The sequence below is a fragment of the Nematostella vectensis genome, chromosome 8 (genome assembly GCF_932526225.1).
Source record: "Nematostella vectensis chromosome 8, jaNemVect1.1, whole genome shotgun sequence".
NCBI classification, from domain to species: Eukaryota; Metazoa; Cnidaria; class Anthozoa; order Actiniaria; family Edwardsiidae; genus Nematostella; species Nematostella vectensis.
Window position 1 is genome coordinate 16,324,918 of NC_064041.1, and position 20,033 is coordinate 16,344,950.

The window sequence follows — 20,033 nt, forward strand, 5'->3', positions numbered from 1 at the left end:
ACGATCTGCCATTTTGCTTTGCGTGGAAACCAAAAAAATGTTTGCACGCGATGCTATATTCATGTAGTGCTCTAGACATGTCAGTCAGGGTCCCACAAGAAGAAATGTCTCGACTTTATTTGAGGTTACTCTGCGTGGTCGTGCACTGATAGATTTCTTGCCGAAAGGTTGCGTTTGTAAATTATGTTGAGGTCGGATGTTAGAAAAGTCTACTGAGGCAATTTAGAGTTTGACCTACGCGGTTTTATTCTATTTTTGGTGAGACTTTTTCAACATTTTGACACGCAAAGTGCTGAATTTTATATGTCACGCGGAAAGGTTGCGTTACACGTTTAGTCTCGTCATTCTCACTCTGTCACGACACGAGTCTGATAAACCGCGTGACCCTAAACACTCAGGACCCAGACGGGAAACAAACCAGCCGCTTTCCGTCTGAATGGGAATAATTCCAGCCGATCATCCGAACATTTGATCTAGGTGCCTTGAGGGATCTTTAACTGCCTCAAACTCGACGGTTAGCGGGGATATTGGTTTATCCAGGTGTTGGTAATGGGTTGTTGCCGGAAAGAAAGCAATGCCATGTCTCACGCCTCTGGGCGGTATCTCTCAGAGGAAATCCTCATATTACCGGACAGTGCTCTGATTGGCTGATAGAACAATAGTAGCGGAAGAAGCCAATCGGGTACCCGTCGCGGGCTTTCATCTGCCACATTAGTTCAGCAGTGAAGAGGTCTTTCAACAGCTTGGGGTCAGCAAATTGCTCACATATCATTCGCTCTGAAGGGATATCACATTTTCGGGAGGCCTCCTTGCCGCTGAGGAATTCCACACACCAAGACAAGATGGATGTGTGTTTGCGAGTTTCGTTCTGCCTGTGCTCTCGTAGTGCCGTCAGCCTCATTCTACTCGCTCTCCTTGGCGCTCTTACCCCACACAGTTCTGTCGGACAACTGCAGATTCAATGTTATGATAGCCAGGGCCGGGCTCAGCGATGTATGCCTCAGTTCGGTAACGCCGCGTTCGGTAAGCGGGTCATATCTAATAATACTTGTGGGGACCCGCCGAAGAAGTTCTGCGTACAGACGGGAGTATTAGAGGTCCGCAAGGAGTGTGAGATGTGCAACTCATCGGACCCCGCGTTAGAGCACCCGGCGCTGAAAATCACGGACATCAAGGACGATACGAATCGTACATGGTGGCAGTCTGAGACTCTGCTTGAGAACCCCGACAAACCCGTCACACTAACTCTAGACCTGGGCAAATCCTACGATGTGTCGTATATACGAATACGATTCCGATCCCCGCGGCCCGAGAGTATGGCAATCTACAAGAAGACGACTCCATCCAGTAAATGGATCCCGTACCAGTATTTTAGCGCGACTTGTGAGAAGACTTATGGGGTCACGACCAACGGGATTGTAGACCCGAGGAACCAACAAGTCGCATTATGCACGGACGCGTTTAGTACCATCACCCCTCTGACAGGCGGCAACGTTGCGTTCAGCACCCTAGAAGATCGACCCGACGCGTATAACTTCGACAACTCTCCCGCACTGCAAGAGTGGGTCACCGCGGTTGCCGTGCGAATTCATTTGCGGCGAATGAACACATTCGGTGATGAAGTGTTCGGGGATCCGAATGTTTTACGGAGCTACTATTACGCTATTATTGATCTGTCTATCGGAGGGCGATGCAAGTGTAATGGCCATGCCTCGGAGTGTGAGGAGACCCGCTTATGGGACGGGCAGACCCGGCTCCAGTGCAAATGTCAGCATAACACTGAAGGGGTTGACTGTGAGAGGTGCAAGCCCCTCTACAATGACAGACCATGGGCGCGAGCGTCTTCTAGGAATGCCAACGAATGTGTTCGTAAGTATTTCCCTCAGGGGAATATCACTATGAAATAACGTAATTATTTCCCCTGTTAGTTTCCTCGAGGTGAATATGCGTTCTTATGTGTTTTTTTATTCACTTTGTAAACACTATCAAAACAGGCTTGCTAGTAAAGCCACCCAACGAAAAGTCCTCTGTGGTGACATATCTTTCGCGTTACGATGTTTTTATAACCCGAGTCCGGCACAAACAACACGCGAAATACCCCGTGCAGTCATAGAAGAAAGCTGTATTCCCAGGGAGGAATAAACACCGAATCCATATGTCATCTATGTGGAAATGTGGAATATCCTCTGACAATGCCCATGTAGTGTTGATATATTACGTGTTATTTCACGCCTGTCATTTCATGATGATCAAACAATAACTCTATGTTCTTACTTGCCCGAGTTTGTAATAGAATCGTAGAATATCGCGTAATATTACCCTGCTAACGATGCCGCTCATAGTATAGTATTACACATAGATATCATGCGATATTGAATGGTGCGCACAAAGTTTGCGCGGTTTCTGGGTCACATTATATGTGGTATCCCTACTCCCTCCATGCGAGGCTCCCCACAATTATGCAATCTGGCCAGACTTTTTCTCTACTCTGTGCTAGCCTTTTAAAAGAATCCAGCCGACAGAGTAAACGTCGGATGTCAGCCGCCATTTTGTCATCGTAGCAAAGTACCAAATGAAAAAAATCATCAATTTTCATCGACTTATTTGGAGAAGCTATTTATTGCGATACTTTCGATTGAATTGAGGAAATAAATTATAACACACAATCCCGTCATGCTTCGCAACAGGCCGAAGTCAGGCTTCAGGGACGGAATTCCGTCCCAGTTCTACTTCCGGAACTATCTGATTGTTGTGTTCAAGGCTTTTTTGTTTGCTTCCTTGTTGATGTAAACAATGGTATAGCTGATCAGTATATTTGAATAATTGATGACAACGTATCGGCATGCTTGTCACCCACGATGAAACTGTTAAGTGAATGTTTCGAGAACTAAAAAACACGGTTTTAATCCACACAACGCATCCATTTCCATCGGCTAATTCAAATCGAGATACTTTCAATCAAATATCGTTAATAACGTTTCAGACTTCATTCGTGGATGGTTATTGTGAAGTTATTTTCAATCAAATATCGTAAATAACGTTTCAGACTTCATTCGTGGATGGTTATTGTGGAGTTATTTTCAATCAAATATCGTTATTCACGTTTCAGACTTCATCAGTGGATGGTTATTGTGAAGTTATTTTCAATCAAATATCGTTATTCACGTTTCAGACTTCATTAGTGGATGGTTATTGTGAAGTTATTTTCAATCAAATATCGTTAAAAACGTTTCAGACTTCATTCGTGGATGGTTATTGTGAAGTTTTTTTCAATCAAATATCGTTAAAAACGTTTCAGACTTCATTCGTGGATGGTTATTTGAAGTTATTTTCGTGCATGTCATATTTTTTGTATTTTCTTTTGCAAGCATTCATAAGTGTTGATCGACATTTTTTAAACTTCTTGTGTTTGGCGTTGTGTGCGTGTCTCGGAGCATAGTGAGAGCGATTACGTTGCTTTCAGTGTGACTTCTGCTTAATTTCCAATAGCAACAATAGGCAACTTGCACCAAGAAGTCACGTGACCTTTGGAGAGACAAACTCACGCAACACCGAAATCGCTGTGACCGTCACGCCAGCGAAGAATCCTTTAATAAAAATAATCCCTTTCTGACAACTTTCTTGCTTTTCGTAAGCGCTGAAAAAGTCGCTTTTTTGCGCAAGTGTGCGCTTGTAGTTTGTAGTTATCGTGCGTGACACTAAGAGCGATGCTAGCAGACTAGTGCGCTTTCGGACCCGAGTGGAATGAAAAGTATGTTTGCACCAAAAAGGCCGAGCCAATCAACTAAGAGGATTAGAGGCTTCTCACGGCACGACACATGACGAATGGCGCACACGGACACGCCTTTCAATCACGCAACGCACGCTTAGAATCTTTTCATGTTTGGAATTGTTTTCGAGATTTCATCTTTGCCCCAGAACCAAAAACAAATGAATAAAGTTCTTGCCACAAGGTTCGACGTCTAATAATTAAGTGGGAGGTATGCACACACCTGGCAAACAGACTGGCTTTTGTTTCTGAGCCGATTGAGCAAGAGCCCTCTAGTTTCTCCTCTAGTTCGAGTTGAGCCTTTCTGTCCGTGTGAAGACATGGGCGGGAACCTATGTGGGATATTTACAAACTCACGCAAACTGGAATTTCCGCCTGAAGCAACTACCGTCTTCATGTTTCAAGACCTTCCGTAACTGTGACCTGTTAAAATAGATCGCGGGACCTCCCGCAAGTTCGACTTCCCTCCGACATCTCGAGAAAAAGCCCTTAATGTACGAGATCTTCCAAATCGACGAATGGTTGATATAACTGAGTGTTTGATGGCACCAAAAGGGTTTTTCTTGTACCAAAAATGAAATTCGAATATTCGCAAAGCTGAACTCGTTCTCATAGGTTAACTAAACTCTCTTTGTTGTAACAGCTGTTAACATGACCGACCAATTATCTTTGCATAAGTTATTTGAAACTTTTGATAACTTAAGAATCTGTTTGGAGAACTCATCTAATATTGTTGTTCAAGATCTCGACAACTTGTTTGGATCACCGTTTTAATTTAATCACTTTTCAAACACTGCGCAATACACCTCAACACACTGCGCAATACACCTCAACACACTGCGCAATACACCTCAACACACTGCGCAATGCACTTCTCACACATTGCCTTTCCCTCCTAAAGCTGTAACTGTAACGGTCTTCCCAGGGGACTGGACCTAGTTGTACATGTCACGCAATACACTTCTCACACATTGCCTTTCCCTCCCAAAGCTGTAACTGTAACGGTCTTCCCAGGGGACTGGACCTAGTTGTACATGTCACGCAATACACTTCTCACACATTGCCTTTCCCTCCCAAAGCTGTAACTGTAACGGTCTTCCCATGGGACTGGGCCTAGTTGTACATGTCACGCAATACACTTCTCACACATTGCCTTTCCCTCCCAAAGCTGTAACTGTAACGGTCTTCCCAGGGGACTGGACCTAGTTGTACATGTCACGCAATACACTTCTCACACATTGCCTTTCCCTCCCAAAGCTGTAACTGTAACGGTCTTCCCATGGGACTGGGCCTAGTTGTACATGTCACGCAATACGCTTCTCACACATTGCCCTTCCCTCCCAAGGCTGTAATTGTAACGGTCTGGCTGAGAGCTGTGTGTTTGACGAGGCATTGTACCGACAAACGGGACATGGCGGACGATGCCAAAACTGCAAACAGAACACGGACGGTCCGAACTGCGAGCGATGTAAGGAGAACTTCTACCGTAAGACCAGCCTTGAGCCGTGCGTGGCGTGTGGATGCAACCCTGTTGGCTCGGTCTCTCTGCAGTGTAACAGTGAAGGCCAGTGCAGGTGTAAACCGGGCGTTACTGGAATCAAGTGTGACAAATGCCAGGCGAACTACTTCGGCTTCTCGCAGACTGGATGCAGGTCAGTACATTTGGAGGGGAGGTTAGTTAGGGAAGGGTAAGATAGTCAGAGGGTATGGAAGGGGAGGGGAGGGTGGGGAGGTTAGTTAGGGTAGGGTAAGGTAGTCAGAGGGTATGGAAGGGGAGGGGAGGGTGGGGAGGTTAGTTAGGGTAGGGTAAGGTGGTCAGAGGGTATGGAAGGGGAGGGGAGGGTGGGGAGGTTAGTTAGGGTAGGGTAAGGTGGTCAGAGGGTATGGAAGGGGAGGGGAGGATGGGGAGGTTAGTTAGGGTAGGGTAAGGTAGTCAGAGGGTATGGAAGGGGAGGGGAGGGTGGGGAGGTTAGTTAGGGTAGGGTAAGGTAGTCAGAGGGTATTGAAGGGGAGGGGAGGGTGGGGAGGTTAGTTAGAGTAGGGTAAGATTGTCAGAGGGTATGGAAGGGGAGGGGAGGGGAGGGTGGGGAGGGGAGGTTAGTTAGGGTAGGGTAAGGTGGTCAGAGGGTATGGAAGGAGAGGGGAGGGGAGGGGAGGATGGGGAGGTTAGTTAGGGTAGGGTAAGGTAGTCAGAGGGTATTGAAGGGGAGGGGAGGGTGGGGAGGTTAGTTAGAGTAGGGTAAGATTGTCAGAGGGTATGGAAGGGGAGGGGAGGGGAGGGTGGGGAGGGGAGGTTAGTTAGGGTAGGGTAAGGTGGTCAGAGGGTATGGAAGGAGAGGGGAGGGGAGGGTGGGGAGGGGAGGTTAGTTAGGGTAGGGTAAGGTGGTCAGAGGGTATGGAAGGAGAGGGGAGGGTGAGGAGGTTAGTAAGGGTAGGGTAAGGTGGTCAGAGGGTATGGAAGGGGAGGGGAGGGTGGGGAGGTTAGTTAGGGTAGGGTAAGGTGGTCAGAGGGTATGGAAGGGGAGGGGAGGGTGGGAAGGGGAGGTTTTTTAGGGTAGGGTAAGGTAGTCAGAGGGTATGGAAGGGGAGGGGAGGGTGGGGAGGTTAGTTAGGGTAGGGTAAGGTAGTCAGAGGGTATGGAAAGGGTGGGGAGGGGAGGTTAGTTAGGGTGGGGTAAGGTAGTCAGAGGGTATGGAAGGGGAGGGGAGGGTGGGGAGGTTAGTTAGGGTAGGGTAAGGTAGTCAGAGAGTATGGAAGGGGAGGATGGGGAGGTTAGTTAGGGTAGGGTAAGGTAGTCAGAGGGTATGGAAGGGGAGGGGAGGGTGAGGAGGTTAGTAAGGGTAGGGTAAGGTGGTCAGAGGGTATGGAAGGGGAGGGGAGGGTGGGGAGGTTAGTTAGGGTAGGGTAAGGTAGTCAGAGGGTATTGAAGGGGAGGGGAGGGTGGGGAGGTTAGTTAGAGTAGGGTAAGATTGTCAGAGGGTATGGAAGGGGAGGGGAGGGGAGGGTGGGGAGGTTAGTTAGGGTAGGGTAAGGTGGTCAGAGGGTATGGAAGGAGAGGGGAGGGGAGGGTGGGGAGGGGAGGTTAGTTAGGGTAGGGTAAGGTGGTCAGAGGGTATGGAAGGGGAGGGGAGGGTGAGGAGGTTAGTAAGGGTAGGGTAAGGTGGTCAGAGGGTATGGAAGGGGAGGGGAGGGTAAGGAGGTTAGTTAGGGTAGGGTAAGGTGGTCAGAGGGTATGGAAGGGGAGGGGAGGGTGGGAAGGGGAGGTTTTTTAGGGTAGGGTAAGGTAGTCAGAGGGTATGGAAGGGGAGGGGAGGGAGGTTAGTAAGGGTAGGGTAAGGTGGTCAGAGGGTATGGAAGGGGAGGGGAGGGTGGGGAGGTTAGTTAGGGTGGGGTAAGGTAGTCAGAGGGTATGGAAGTGGAGGGGAGGGTGGGGAGGTTAGTTAGGGTAGGGTAAGGTAGTCAGAGGGTATGGAAGGGGAGGGGAGGGGAGGGTGGGGAGGTTAGTTAGGGTAGGGTAAGGTGGTCAGAGGGTATGGAAGGAGAGGGGAGGGGAGGGTGGGGAGGGGAGGTTAGTTAGGGTAGGGTAAGGTGGTCAGAGGGTATGGAAGGGGAGGGGAGGGTGAGGAGGTTAGTAAGGGTAGGGTAAGGTGGTCAGAGGGTATGGAAGGGGAGGGGAGGGTAAGGAGGTTAGTTAGGGTAGGGTAAGGTGGTCAGAGGGTATGGAAGGGGAGGGGAGGGTGGGAAGGGGAGGTTTTTTAGGGTAGGGTAAGGTAGTCAGAGGGTATGGAAGGGGAGGGGAGGGAGGTTAGTTAGGGTAGGGTAAGGTAGTCAGAGGGTATGGAAAGGGTGGGGAGGGGAGGTTAGTTAGGGTGGGGTAAGGTAGTCAGAGGGTATGGAAGTGGAGGGGAGGGTGGGGAGGTTAGTTAGGGTAGGGTAAGGTAGTCAGAGGGTATGGAAGGGGAGGGGAGGAGAGGTTAGTTGGGGTAGGGAAAGGTGTTCAGAGGGTATGGAAGGGGAGGGGAGGGTGGGGAGTGGCAGCTGGGTGATTAGGCGTGTGGAGGAGGAGAAGTGGTGAGAGGGGTGGGAAGCAGGAAAAGGGGGGAGGGGGAGAGGAAAGGTTTGTTTGTCGCACATGGCTATGGGGGGAGGGAGATTGGCGAAGAAAAAAAATAATACATATAAGGCTACAAGGAATTGCTATAAAATGTTATTAATTCTACTACATCACCCTTGCCATCTTATCCTTTAAGCCATGCCAATGTTGCTTCCCTGGTACTTACATACTATTATCCCTTCTCTATCCTCAGACCTTGCCAATGTTTTGGCCCCGGCACTGACCCAGCCAAGACCCAATGTAACGAGAAAGGTGAATGCACGTGCAAGCGTCACGTGGTCGGTGCCAAGTGCACGCTTTGCCGGTCGGGATACTTTGGTCTGGAGGCGAGCAACCCACATGGATGCAAACAGTGCTTTTGTTACGGTCACTCCACCGTCTGTAAGGCCGCTCCCGGCTACACGTCACGTAACATCACCACGGATTTCACCACAGGTCTGGAGGGATGGGCCGTGGAAAACGATCAAGGTGAGTAACGCAACGCTATGTAAGGTAATAAAATTGCGTCACGCAACATTATCACGGATTTCACCGCGGGTCTAGAGGGATGGGCCGTGGAAAACGATTAATTAAGGTGAGTAACGCAACGCTGTGACTGTGACTCATTGAAACTGTGTCACGCACACGTGGTCGCCACCTGTACTGACATATCGTCAGTTTTCAATTAACGTAGTGATACCTTATGACTCTGCAGTGATACATCATGACGTCATGTATTTTGAATGACAGGTAAGGACGTAACGGAGCAGTACGCTGCGCACAGCTCCGCAGGGTTTGTCAGCGTAACCGCCATCGGGAAAGAGTCGCTGTTCGCTCGGGCCTCGCTTGTGTACATCGGCAACCGACGAAGCAGCTACGGACAGACGTTCGGTTTTATGTTCCGTGTTGGTACCGTGGACGGTATGCAGGTAAACGACTGGGATCTAAATCCGTCTTCTTTTTTATTCGTCTTGTAAACCCGTCTTTTAGTTGGTTCATCTCCTGGATTCGTTTTCTGCTTTGTTCGTCTTCTGAGTCCGTTTTCGTCTTCTAAATCTGTCTTGTTTTGTTTAATCGTGTTTCTTAATCCGTCTCTGCTTTGTTTGTTTTCTAAATTCGTCTTCTGGTTTGTTCGTCTTCTCATTTGTTCGTCTACTAAATCCGTCTTCTGAGTCCGTCTTCTGGTTTATTTGTTTTCTGAATCCGTCTTCTGTGTTGTTCGTCTTTTAAACCCTCTTTTGAATCCGTTTTTTGATTTGCTCGTCTTCTGAATCTCTTTTTGCGTCCCCTTGTATCTAAGGTTGACAATGGCGACATCACAATCGAAGGCGAAGGCGGACTCAAGATCACCACCCAACTCACCGCACAGGGTAACCCCAAACCGGGCGTGGCCTTTCAGCAGTACCGCTACCGCCTGCACGAGGACGCCTCCTTCGGGTGGCGTCCCAGCCTGACGTCACATGACTTTCAGCGCCTTCTCACCAGCATCAAGTCCATCAAGATCCGAATGAACTACGCGGATCAGGGAACCGGAATGCTGGACGGAATGTTTTTTGAATCGGCAGTGTACGATCCAACATCTCCAAACCAGGTGAACTGGGTGGAGCAGTGCAGCTGCCCCAAGGAGTACAAGGGAAACAACTGCGAACAGTGTAAAGACGGCTACACGCGACAGGCGGGCTCTACTGACAGATATGCACAGTATGTATGCGTGACATGATGCGTGACACATGACGCGTTGTGTGACATATTTGTATGGCACAAGAGAGGCGCGGGTCTACTGACCGATATGCACAGTATGCATGCGTGACATAATGGGCGTAACATATGACGCGTTGCTGTGACATATTTATATGGATACAAGAGAGGGGCGGGGTTTAATGTATGCGTGACATAACATGCGTGTCATGATACGTGACACATGACGCGTTATGTGACATTTGTATGGAACAAGAGAGGGGCTGGGACTACTGATATACACAGTATGTATACTTGCCATAACGGACGTGACATGATACGTGACATATGACGCGTTGTGTACGCGTGACTTGAAAGTGTGATACCCGTAAAGTTGCGTGACTTGTTAGCGTGACTACGTGACTTCTGTAGTCGCGTGACCTAGTTACACGACTCAATAGCGTGACTTCTGTCGTTGTATGACCTATTGACAGCGTGACTTGTCTTATTCTAGGTGCGTGCCTTGCCAGTGTTACGGCCATTCCGACACGTGTGACCCTGTCACCGGAAAATGCAACTGTAAACACAACACCACAGGCATCCGCTGTGACAAATGCATTGGCGGTTACTATGGCAACCCTACTCAGGGGACCCCTGACGATTGTAAGAAGTGCCCTTGCAAGTTCGGCACGCGGTGCATTCAGATCGGCGCTAACGTGGTGTGCACGGACTGCCCCGAGGGTCACGTGGGCAACTTGTGTGACATGTAAGTAACACAATCTTCAAGGGTTACGTGAGCAACTTGTGTGGCATGTAAGAAACACAATCTTTAAGGGTTACGTAAGACAACTTGTGTGACATGTTAGTAACATAATCTTTGAGGGTCACGTGGGTAATTTGTTTGACATGTAAGTAACGCAATATTAGTAGGTCAGGTGGGCAACTTGTGTGACATTTAGGTAAAATCTTTGAGGGTCAGGTATGAAAGTTGTGTGACTTGTAAGTAACACAACCTTAAGGTCCCTAGAGCTTTTATCTATTGATCTATATTGACAGGTGTCAAGACGGTTACTATGGCGACCCAATGGGAAAGCGTGGCGCACCGACCACTTGTCAGAAATGCAACTGTAGCGGTAACATCGACCCTAACGCCATTGGGTCATGTGACCGCCTCACTGGGGACTGCCTCAAGTGCATTCACAACACGCGCAACGGACCCATCAGCCAGTGCGAGCTATGCGCTATCGGTTACTATGGAAACGCCACTCACTATCCTAAGCCACAGTGCAAAGGTATGGCTGAGAGGGAGAAAGGCGAAGAGGGAGAAAGGCCGCGAGGAGAAAGGCCGAGAGCGAGAAAGGCGGAGAGGGAGTAAGGCGGAGAGGGAGAAAGGCGGAGAGGGAGGAGGGCCGAGAGGGAGAAAGGCAGAGAGGGAGGAAGGCCGAGATGGAATAAGGCCGAGAGGGAGAAAGGCAGAGAAGGAGAAAGGCCGAGAGGGAATAAGGCCGAGAGGGAGAAAGGCAGAGAGGGAATAAGACCGAGAGGGAGACAGGCCGAGAGGGAGTTAAAACTGTAAGATGTCACGATTATTCTACACTTCCTGTGATATTTTGAAAGGTAACCAAGCCTTGATTGAAAGCGAGGCAGCCGGTATCTGTCCAAAGCGTGCCTAGCATCACCCACTCTCCCCTCCCCTGGCCTTCACTTACCATCATCCCTTGTTTCAGCGTGCGAGTGTTACGTACAGGGTACTGTTTCTCCTCCCGGACACGACCCCACCCTCCCCTTCCCCTGTGACGACAAGGGGCGCTGTACATGTCTGCCGAACGTCAGCGGGGACAAGTGCGACACATGCAGACCTGAGTACTGGAACGTCGCCTCTGGCAAGGTATGGCGTGGAGCACTGAAGGATGTTGAGCGTCACCTTCATAACATAATCATCATCTTCATCATCATCATCATTACCATCATCATCATCATCATTATTATCACCATCATCATCATCACCGCCATCGTTGCCGCCACCACCACCACCATCATCATCATCATCATCATCACCATCATCATCACCATCATCATTACCACCACCACCATCATCATCATCATCATCATCATCATCATCATCATCACCATCATCAATACCACCACCACCACCATCATCATCGTCATCATCATCATCATCCTCATAATTATCGTGTGTTTTCCTCCAAAGGGATGTGAGCCTTGTAACTGCGATACAACAGGATCATGGAATAACACGTGTAGCGTGACCACAGGACAGTGCCACTGCAAGCCTGGCGTGACAGGCAGACGGTGTGACCAGTGTAGCATCGACCACTACGCATTCTCTGAGCTGGGATGCCTTGGTAAGTTGCCACGCAACAAAAAAAGACACCAGAAATCTGAAATTATTTCTTTCCGACTGATTCGTATGCTGGCTGGTTTGTTTGTGTTTTTATTTTGCCGCCAAAATACGGAGCGCGCGCGGGCTCGCCACCCAAAAATTGGATTTCTTCGTGCTGATATAATATTTTCTGCGTTCGCAAACTCAACCGTCCTCTGCAACATATATTGGAACTTGGGAATCCAAAAGAGATGTCCAATTCAGTGAAACTTAACGGGTTGATAACTTTCCGGTTCTATATTTCGACTCAGTTTTATTCAACATTTTCTCTTCCTTCCTTTCCTTTTAGCTATCACAAGCTAAAAAAATTGACACGAGATGAATTTTCGCATATTCCTGCCGGTGGTAACCCTGTGTTTTTGTCGCAGCGTGTAACTGTAACCTGCAAGGCTCATTAAATGTTACGTGTGATGAGCAGGGTGTGTGTCAGTGCCGACCGGGAGTCCTGGGGATCAAGTGCGACTCGTGCCAAGAGAACTTCCACAACTTGACTGCCGGGTGTATAGGTATGGGACTGCCGGGTGTATAGATATGAGACTGTCGCGTGTATAGATATGAGACTGCCGCGTGTATAGATATGAGACCGTCGCGTGTATAGATATGAGACTGTCGCGTGTATAGATATGAGACTGTCGCGTGTATAGATATGAGACTGTCGCGTGTATAGATATGAGACTGTCGCGTGTATAGATATGAGACTGTCGCGTGTATAGATATGAGACTGTCGCGTGTATAGATATGAGACTGTCGGGATGTATAGATATGAGACTGTCGGGATGTATAGATATAATACTATCGCGTGTATAGATATGAGACTGCGGGGTGTATAGATATGAGACTGTCGCGTGTATAGATATGAGACTATCGCGTGTATAGATATGAGACTGTCGCGTGTATAGATATGAGACTGTCGCGTGTATAGATATGAGACTGCCGGGTGTATAGATATGAGACTGTCGCGTGTATAGATATGAGATTGTCGCGTGTATAGATATGATACTGTCGCGTGTATAGATATGATACTGTCGCGTGTATAGATATGAGACTGTCGCGTGTATAGATATGAGACTGTCGCGTGTATAGATATGAAACTACCGGGTGCATAGATATGATACTGTCGCGTGTATAGATATGAGACTGTCGGGGTATATAGTTAGGAGACCGGGTGTTTAGGTATGACACGTAAGCATAAAATAAGCTTAACATATTTTTGTTTCGCATTTTGTGTGTTGTACTTGCGTGACATTTTATGTGTTGTACTTGTGTGACATTTTGCGTGTTGTACTTGCGTGACATTTTATGTGTTGTACTTGCGTGACATTTTGCGTGTTGTATTTGCATGACATTTTGCGTGACATTTTATGTGTTGTACTTGCAGCTTGTCCCCCATGCTATGATGTCATTCAAAAGATCGTTGGGGGTTTACGGCGGAAGCTGTACGACCTAATATACATAATCGATCGGTTCAACACCTCGTCCAGTGTAGTGGTGGACGTAGACTTTGAGAAGAGACTGGCACTACTGAAAGAACAAGTGGAGAGACTGCTGGCCAAAGCAGAAGAAGCCAACAGTACAGACAAAGTGTTACAGGTAAACCCACAAGGCAGAGAAAGCCAACAGTACAGACAAAGTGTTACAGGTAAACCCACAAGGCAGAGAAAGCCAACAGTACAGACAAAGTGTTACAGCTAAACCCACAAGGCAGAGAAAGCCAACAGTACAGACAAAGTGTTACAGCTAAACCCACAAGGCAGAGAAAGCCAACAGTTCAGACAAAGTGTTACAGGAAAACCCACAAGGCAGAGAAAGCCAACAGTTCAGACAAAGTGTTACAGGTAAACCCACAAGGCAGGGAAAGCCAACAGTACAGACAAAGTGTTACAGGCAAACCCACAAGGCAGGGAAAGCCAACAGTACAGACAAAGTGTTACAGGTAAACCCACAAGGCAGAGAAAGCCAACAGTACAGACAAAGTGTTACAGGTAAACCCACAAGGCAGGGAAAGCCAACAGTACAGACAAAGTGTTACAGGAAAACCCACAAGGCAGGGAAAGCCAACAGTACAGACAAAGTGTTACAGGTAAACCCACAAGGCAGAGAAAGCAAACAGTTCAGACAAAGTGTTTCAGGTAAACCCACAAGGCAGGGAAAGCCAACAGTACAGACAAAGTGTTACAGGTAAACCCACAAGGCAGAGAGAGCCAACAGTACAGACAAAGTGTTACAGGTAAACCCACAAGGCAGAGAAAGCCAACAGTTCAGACAAAGTGTTACAGGTAAACCCACAAGGCAGAGAAAGCCAACAGTTCAGACAAAGTGTTACAGGTAAACCCACAAGGCAGAGAAAGCCAACAGTACAGACAAAGTGTTACAGGTAAACCCACAAGGCAGAGAAAGCCAACAGTACAGACAAAGTGTTACAGGTAAACCCACAAGGCAGAGAAAGCCAACAGTTCAGACAAAGTGTTACAGGTAAACCCACAAGGCAGAAGAAGCCAACAGTACAGACAAAGTGTTAATAGGAACGACTAAAGGTGATGATGATCTAAGTAGATTCTCCCTGATTGTTTGTTCTAAAGAGATGTCCCTGAGTGTTTGTTCTAGGGAGATTCTTCCTGGTTGTTTGTTTTAGGGAGATTCTCCCTGATTCTTTGTTCTAGGGAGATATCCCTGATTCTTTGTTCTAGGGAGATTCTTTTGAATAAATGAGGTAGAAAATCTCCCCAGCATCTTAAGTCTCCCTTATACTCCAAACCATCCCTTATTCTCCTAACCATCCCTCATTCTCCCTTACTCTCCTAACCCTCCCTTATTCTCCTAACCCTACCTTTATCATCTTAACTCTTCCTTATTATCCTAACCTTTATTCTCCCTTATTCTTCCCAGGAGGAGATAATGAAGCTGAACGATCGCGTGACCGCCACTCGCAACAAAGTGATTGAAATCTGGAAAAATACACAAGCCGCTGGCAACGCATCGCGGGCGGGTATGAGTGACGCCATGATGGCCCATGATTCGCTGAATGTCTCGCGTCATCTGCTAGACCTAATGAAGAGTCTGCTGATGAGCGACGCGGCGAGATCCTTGAATGAGTCGAGACTCTTTGCAAATAGCACGGGAGAATGGCGCATGCGTGAAATTGCCGAAGAGGTGAGTCCGCGATCTATCTCGAAATATCCTTGTTTTAGCAATGGTCTATGCATAAATGAAAGTAGACTTCGTATTTAGAAACCTGTCTGTTAAAGACTAGCAGATTTTAGTAAAGATTTGCTTTCGACGCTTAATAACTATTTTAAGCATACTATTCCATAAGAATATTCTGGTCCTTCCCCTATACCTATTCACAAAACCATATTTGTTGTGATGTCATCAGACAAAGAAACTTGCCGACAAACACGAGAATCAAGCAGACGAAATTACCCAGAAGGCAGTGCAAGCTGCGAACGCTTCCGAGCAGGCGGTGAAGACCGTGGACAAGGCTGTTGAAGCTCAGAACCAGACCTCCATCGATCTGGCCGAGCTGCGGAGAATGCTGGGAGAAGTCGAACAGCTGCACGTCACCACAAGGGCAAACGCCAGCAAAGCACGTGACCGGGCCCAGAATGCTATGCGCGACGCGGATGAACTGTATAAGAATGGCACCGCGCCTTTGCCAGACCTGGGTATTGACGCTATTAGAGGTGAGCGATGGATAGTTTTATGGGTCCAAAGGTGTCCTTATTAACCAGGTTCTACTGTATGTGGATAGTTTTATGGGTCATAAAGGTGTTCTTATTAACCAGGTTCTACTGTATGTGGATAGTTTTATGGGTTAGGTGTCCTTATTAACCAGGTTCTACTGTATGTGGATAGTTTTATGGGTCATAAAGGTGTTCTTATTAACCAGGTTCTACTGTATGTGGATAGTTTTATGGGTTAGGTGTCCTTATTAACCAGGTTCTACTGTATGTGGATAGTTTTATGGGTTAGGTGTCCTTATTAACCAGGTTCTTCTGTATGTGGATAGTTTTACGGGTTCCAAAGGTGTCCGTATTAACCGGGTTCTACTGTATGTGAATATTTTTAAGGGTCCAAAAGTTGTTACTAATAAATAGTTCCATGACTCCAAGCCATGTCTTTATTAACGAGGTTCCACTTCCCTTTGTTTGAAAGCCAAAGCAAACGAAACGAAAGCAAAGGCTTCCGAGAAAGCCATGGAGGCCATGAAAATCCTGTCGGATCTGAAAGGACTGGTGACGAGCTTTGACGCCAAGGAAGCGGACGTGCGTAAGAAAATGGCGGAATGGCCTGGACTAATGGACCAGCTGGAGAAGCTCCTGGCGGCCATTGACAATGCAAACGCGACTGCGTGGGATGCGTTTATTAAGGGAGAGGACACTCTACAGAAAGCCAAGGAAATGCTCGAAACCATGCAGGTACTCCATCCACTTCTCTTAGGCTACGTTTCCACGGTACCGGGCGAATTAAGACTATGCAGGTGCTCCATCCACTTCTCTTAGGCTACGTTTACACGGTACCGGGAGAATTAAGACTATGCAGGTGCTCCATCCACTTCTCTTAGGCTACGTTTACACGGTACCATTTTCGTTTGATAATGCAACATTTTTGTTACGAATATTATCGACAGGTGGGCGCGAAAACGATGCCCCTAATGCATTTTCTCTGTTTTATTTTAAAGAAATTTAACGAAATCATCGAGAATTCTCGCAAGGAGGCGGAGAAAGCCGAACAGAACATCCCCGAAATCGAGCGGTTGATCGCGTCCGCGAACGCGAAGTCAGATAATGCGACCGCGTCTCTAGGGGACGCGCAACAGGTCGCGGGCGAAGCCAAGGACAAGGCCGGCCAGGCGCAAAAAACCGCAGACGCCGCGAGAATGGTACGGGAGGGGGGGAATGACTATGATGGTGATGATGATGACGATGATGGTGATGATGATGATACGATAGTAAATAGGGAGATGATGATGATGATGATGATGACGATGATGATGATGATGTTGATACGATAGTAAATAGGGAGATGATGATGACGATGATGGTGATGATGATGATGATGATGACGATGATGGTGATGATGGTGATGATGATGATACGATAGTAAATAGGGAGATGATGATGATGATGATGATGATGATGATGATGATGATGATGCTAGTAATGATGATGATAATGATGATATAATGGTGATGATGATTATGATGATGATGATGACGACGACGATGATGATGATGATGATGATGACGATGCTAGTAATGATGATGATGAAAGTAATGATGATCGAGATGATGATGATAATAATGATGATGCTGCTGATGACGGTAATGGTGATGGTTAGGATGAAAATACAGATACAGAATACACAGCCTTTGTGCTTTGTATCCTTTCGTTAATGCGATGCTTTTGTCTTTTTTTAGAAAGCCGAGAAGATTCGAATCGAGGCGCAGAATCTCACTCTGCCTACAGACACCGTCAGTACGCCCGCAAAACGAGCAGCGGACAAACTACAGGAGCTTAAGGACAGAGTCGGGAGAGAGCGAGACGCGATCGCTGCCGCGAAGGAAAAATCCACCAACGCTACGGCGGCCAGCAAACGCGCGAGGGACAAGATAGATGAGGTAAGTCAACAAAACAGATCATCTACAACATGAAATTTGGACTTGTTTACAAAACAGCTCATCTACTACTTAAGATTGGGACTTGTCTACAATAGCTCATCGTACTCGATAGGTTTAGGCAAGAGAGCATATTTTATGCTCTCTTGATTTAGGCAATAAATGTCATGTCATCGAAATGTAATTTTGCTAAGTTTTGAAACTTTAACGTTTGTTCAGAGGAGGCGTGTTTGCGTGCGCTTTCAATAAGCAGTTAACGATAACATAAGCAACAAAAAGAACAACAATAATAACAGTAACATTTTTTTTCCTTTTGTCGTTCACAATCAATCTCCTCAGGTCTCCTCGTGTTTAACTCTAGTCTCTGACTCTCCCCAGGTCTCCTCGTGCTTCTCTATAGTCTTTGACTCTCCTCAGGTCTCCTCGTGTTTACCTCTAGTCTTTGACTCTCCTCAGGTCTCCTCGTACTTATCTATAGTCTTTGACTCTCCTCAGGTCTCCTCGTGTTTATCTATAGTCTTTGACTCTCCTCAGGTCTCCTCGTGTTTACCTCTAGTCTATGACTCTCCCCAGGTCTCCTCGTGCTTATCTATAGTCTTTGACTCTCCTCAGGTCTCCTCGTGTTTACCTCTAGTCTTTGACTCTCCTCAGGTCTTCTCGTACTTATCTATAGTCTTTGACTCTCCCCAGGTCTCCTCGTGTTTTTTCCTAGTCTCGGAGTCTCCCTAGGTCTTCTCGTGTTCACTCTAGTCTCTGACTCTCCCCAGGTCTCGTGCTTATCTCTAGTCTCTGACTCTCCCCAGGTCTCCTCGTGTTTAACTCGAGTCCCTATCTCCCCAGGTCCTTCGCAAGCTGAACGAGCTGCTGAAAGAAATCGACAACCTCGATATGGTGGACATGAACAAGTTGGACGAACTCGAGAAGAAGCTGGACAACGAGATCGAGAGCGAGCGCAAGGTGGACGGGGCACTGGCGAACGTGGAAGACACGCACCGGATAATCCGCGAGAGGATCACGGAATACACGGTGGACTTAGAGAGACTGAAGAAGCAGATGGCGCAAGTCCAGAACGTGATTAATTCTATGCCAGATACATGCAAGAAACGAATTACCAAGTCAGAGGGGCGAGGCTAAACTATGTGGGAGGGGAGGGAAAGGGTGTATTTCAATAGGGAGTGGGTGGGTGGTCGTTAGGCGCGCAAGGAAGACTTGTGACGGGAGAGGTGAAGTGAAGCCAAATGTACATGACTCGGTGAGGCAAGTGGGATACCTGTGGTGTTCTGTGACCGTAAGGTCGAGCAGCTGCTAATCCTTGGCATTTTTGACAGGGTGAGTTGCCTGTGGTGTGGTTGTCACGTAGGAGACTGGGTATATCTTTCTGTACAGGACATGAAATAAGAAAATTGGGAGGCTGAAAGTGAATGTGGTAAAGGTAATTTTGAAAAGAGTACCCGCGGGAATGAAGGGTGATTAAGATTCAAAAACCCTGATACGAAAAGAAGACAATTGTAACGAAATAGAGACTTTATTAAAATATTAGGGACTAGTATTAGCATTTAGGGGACTAAGATAGTTGATCGAGTACTAGTATTGATATGATCAAATTATTAATAACACGCCCTCGTGAATGGGTATAAACTATGTAGTTAGTTTCTACAAGGGTGGGGTGGGGTCTGTCAAGGGGAGGTTGGGGGGCTTTTGGCCACTACTGATAGACGAGTAGAAGAACACGCTTCTCAGAATCTAGAGTAATGATAGTAAATCATATCATTAGTTTAATGGCTAAGGTTATGCTATCAATTTAAGAGCCCTTGCCAGCCGCATCTTTTTAATTGTTTTCACCAATATTTGGAGGCAAATTGTGAGAAAGATATAGCATCTTATGCCTTATTTACTAAATTCTATTAAAACAACGCAGAGATCCTTGATGAAACTGGATACTTGCTCGCACTTGGTACTTTGCTAGGAAAACAAATGGCGGCTGGCGAAGGCTCGTGCTAGTGACCAGAGACCATTGCGGTATGTCTATATTCCAAAGCGTGTTGGGAGTAGCGCCATACGCTCGTTCCAATCTCTTGCGTCTAAAGCACTGAGAGGGGAGCCTTAGGAGAGCGAGAAATTATGTATAGATTTTTCTTGTATAGATTTTCTTTTCCCTAATTAGAGTGATACTCGCTTCTCGGACATTTACGATATTTTATTCTATCTGTAGATCGTAGAAATAAAGCTTTTATAATATATCATGAATCGCTTGCATTGCTAAGCACAAAGTATAACGTTGTATATCATACAAAGACAATATTACGTTTCCTTGTTATATATTTCTTTGTCATCAATAAACTGAATTTTAATTGAATGAGAATGGTTTGTTCGATAGCTGTTAATATCCAAAAGTAAAATACGGTAAGATACGCAATGCGAAATACCAGTCAAGATACAACTGAATAGCGAGGTGTCCGTTATAGCGGTGTCCGCA

General features: G+C 47.0%; 1 protein-coding gene across 1 annotated transcript; it reads left to right on the forward strand.

Annotated features, from left to right (window-relative positions):
• Nucleotides 1-247: 247 nt before the first annotated feature.
• LOC5507974 (laminin subunit gamma-1-like) lies at nucleotides 248-19,913 on the forward strand. The gene is made up of 17 exons (XM_032376695.2): nucleotides 248-1,869; nucleotides 5,115-5,421; nucleotides 8,077-8,351; nucleotides 8,613-8,791; nucleotides 9,163-9,563; nucleotides 10,054-10,305; nucleotides 10,596-10,831; nucleotides 11,267-11,427; nucleotides 11,752-11,905; nucleotides 12,312-12,449; nucleotides 13,322-13,533; nucleotides 14,830-15,093; nucleotides 15,317-15,623; nucleotides 16,096-16,358; nucleotides 16,622-16,822; nucleotides 17,360-17,560; nucleotides 18,398-19,913. Exons 1-17 carry the CDS (start codon nucleotides 843-845, stop codon nucleotides 18,689-18,691), a joined length of 4,872 nt encoding a protein of 1,623 aa, XP_032232586.2. The 5' UTR covers nucleotides 248-842; the 3' UTR covers nucleotides 18,692-19,913.
• The last annotated feature ends 120 nt before the right edge of the window (nucleotides 19,914-20,033 follow it).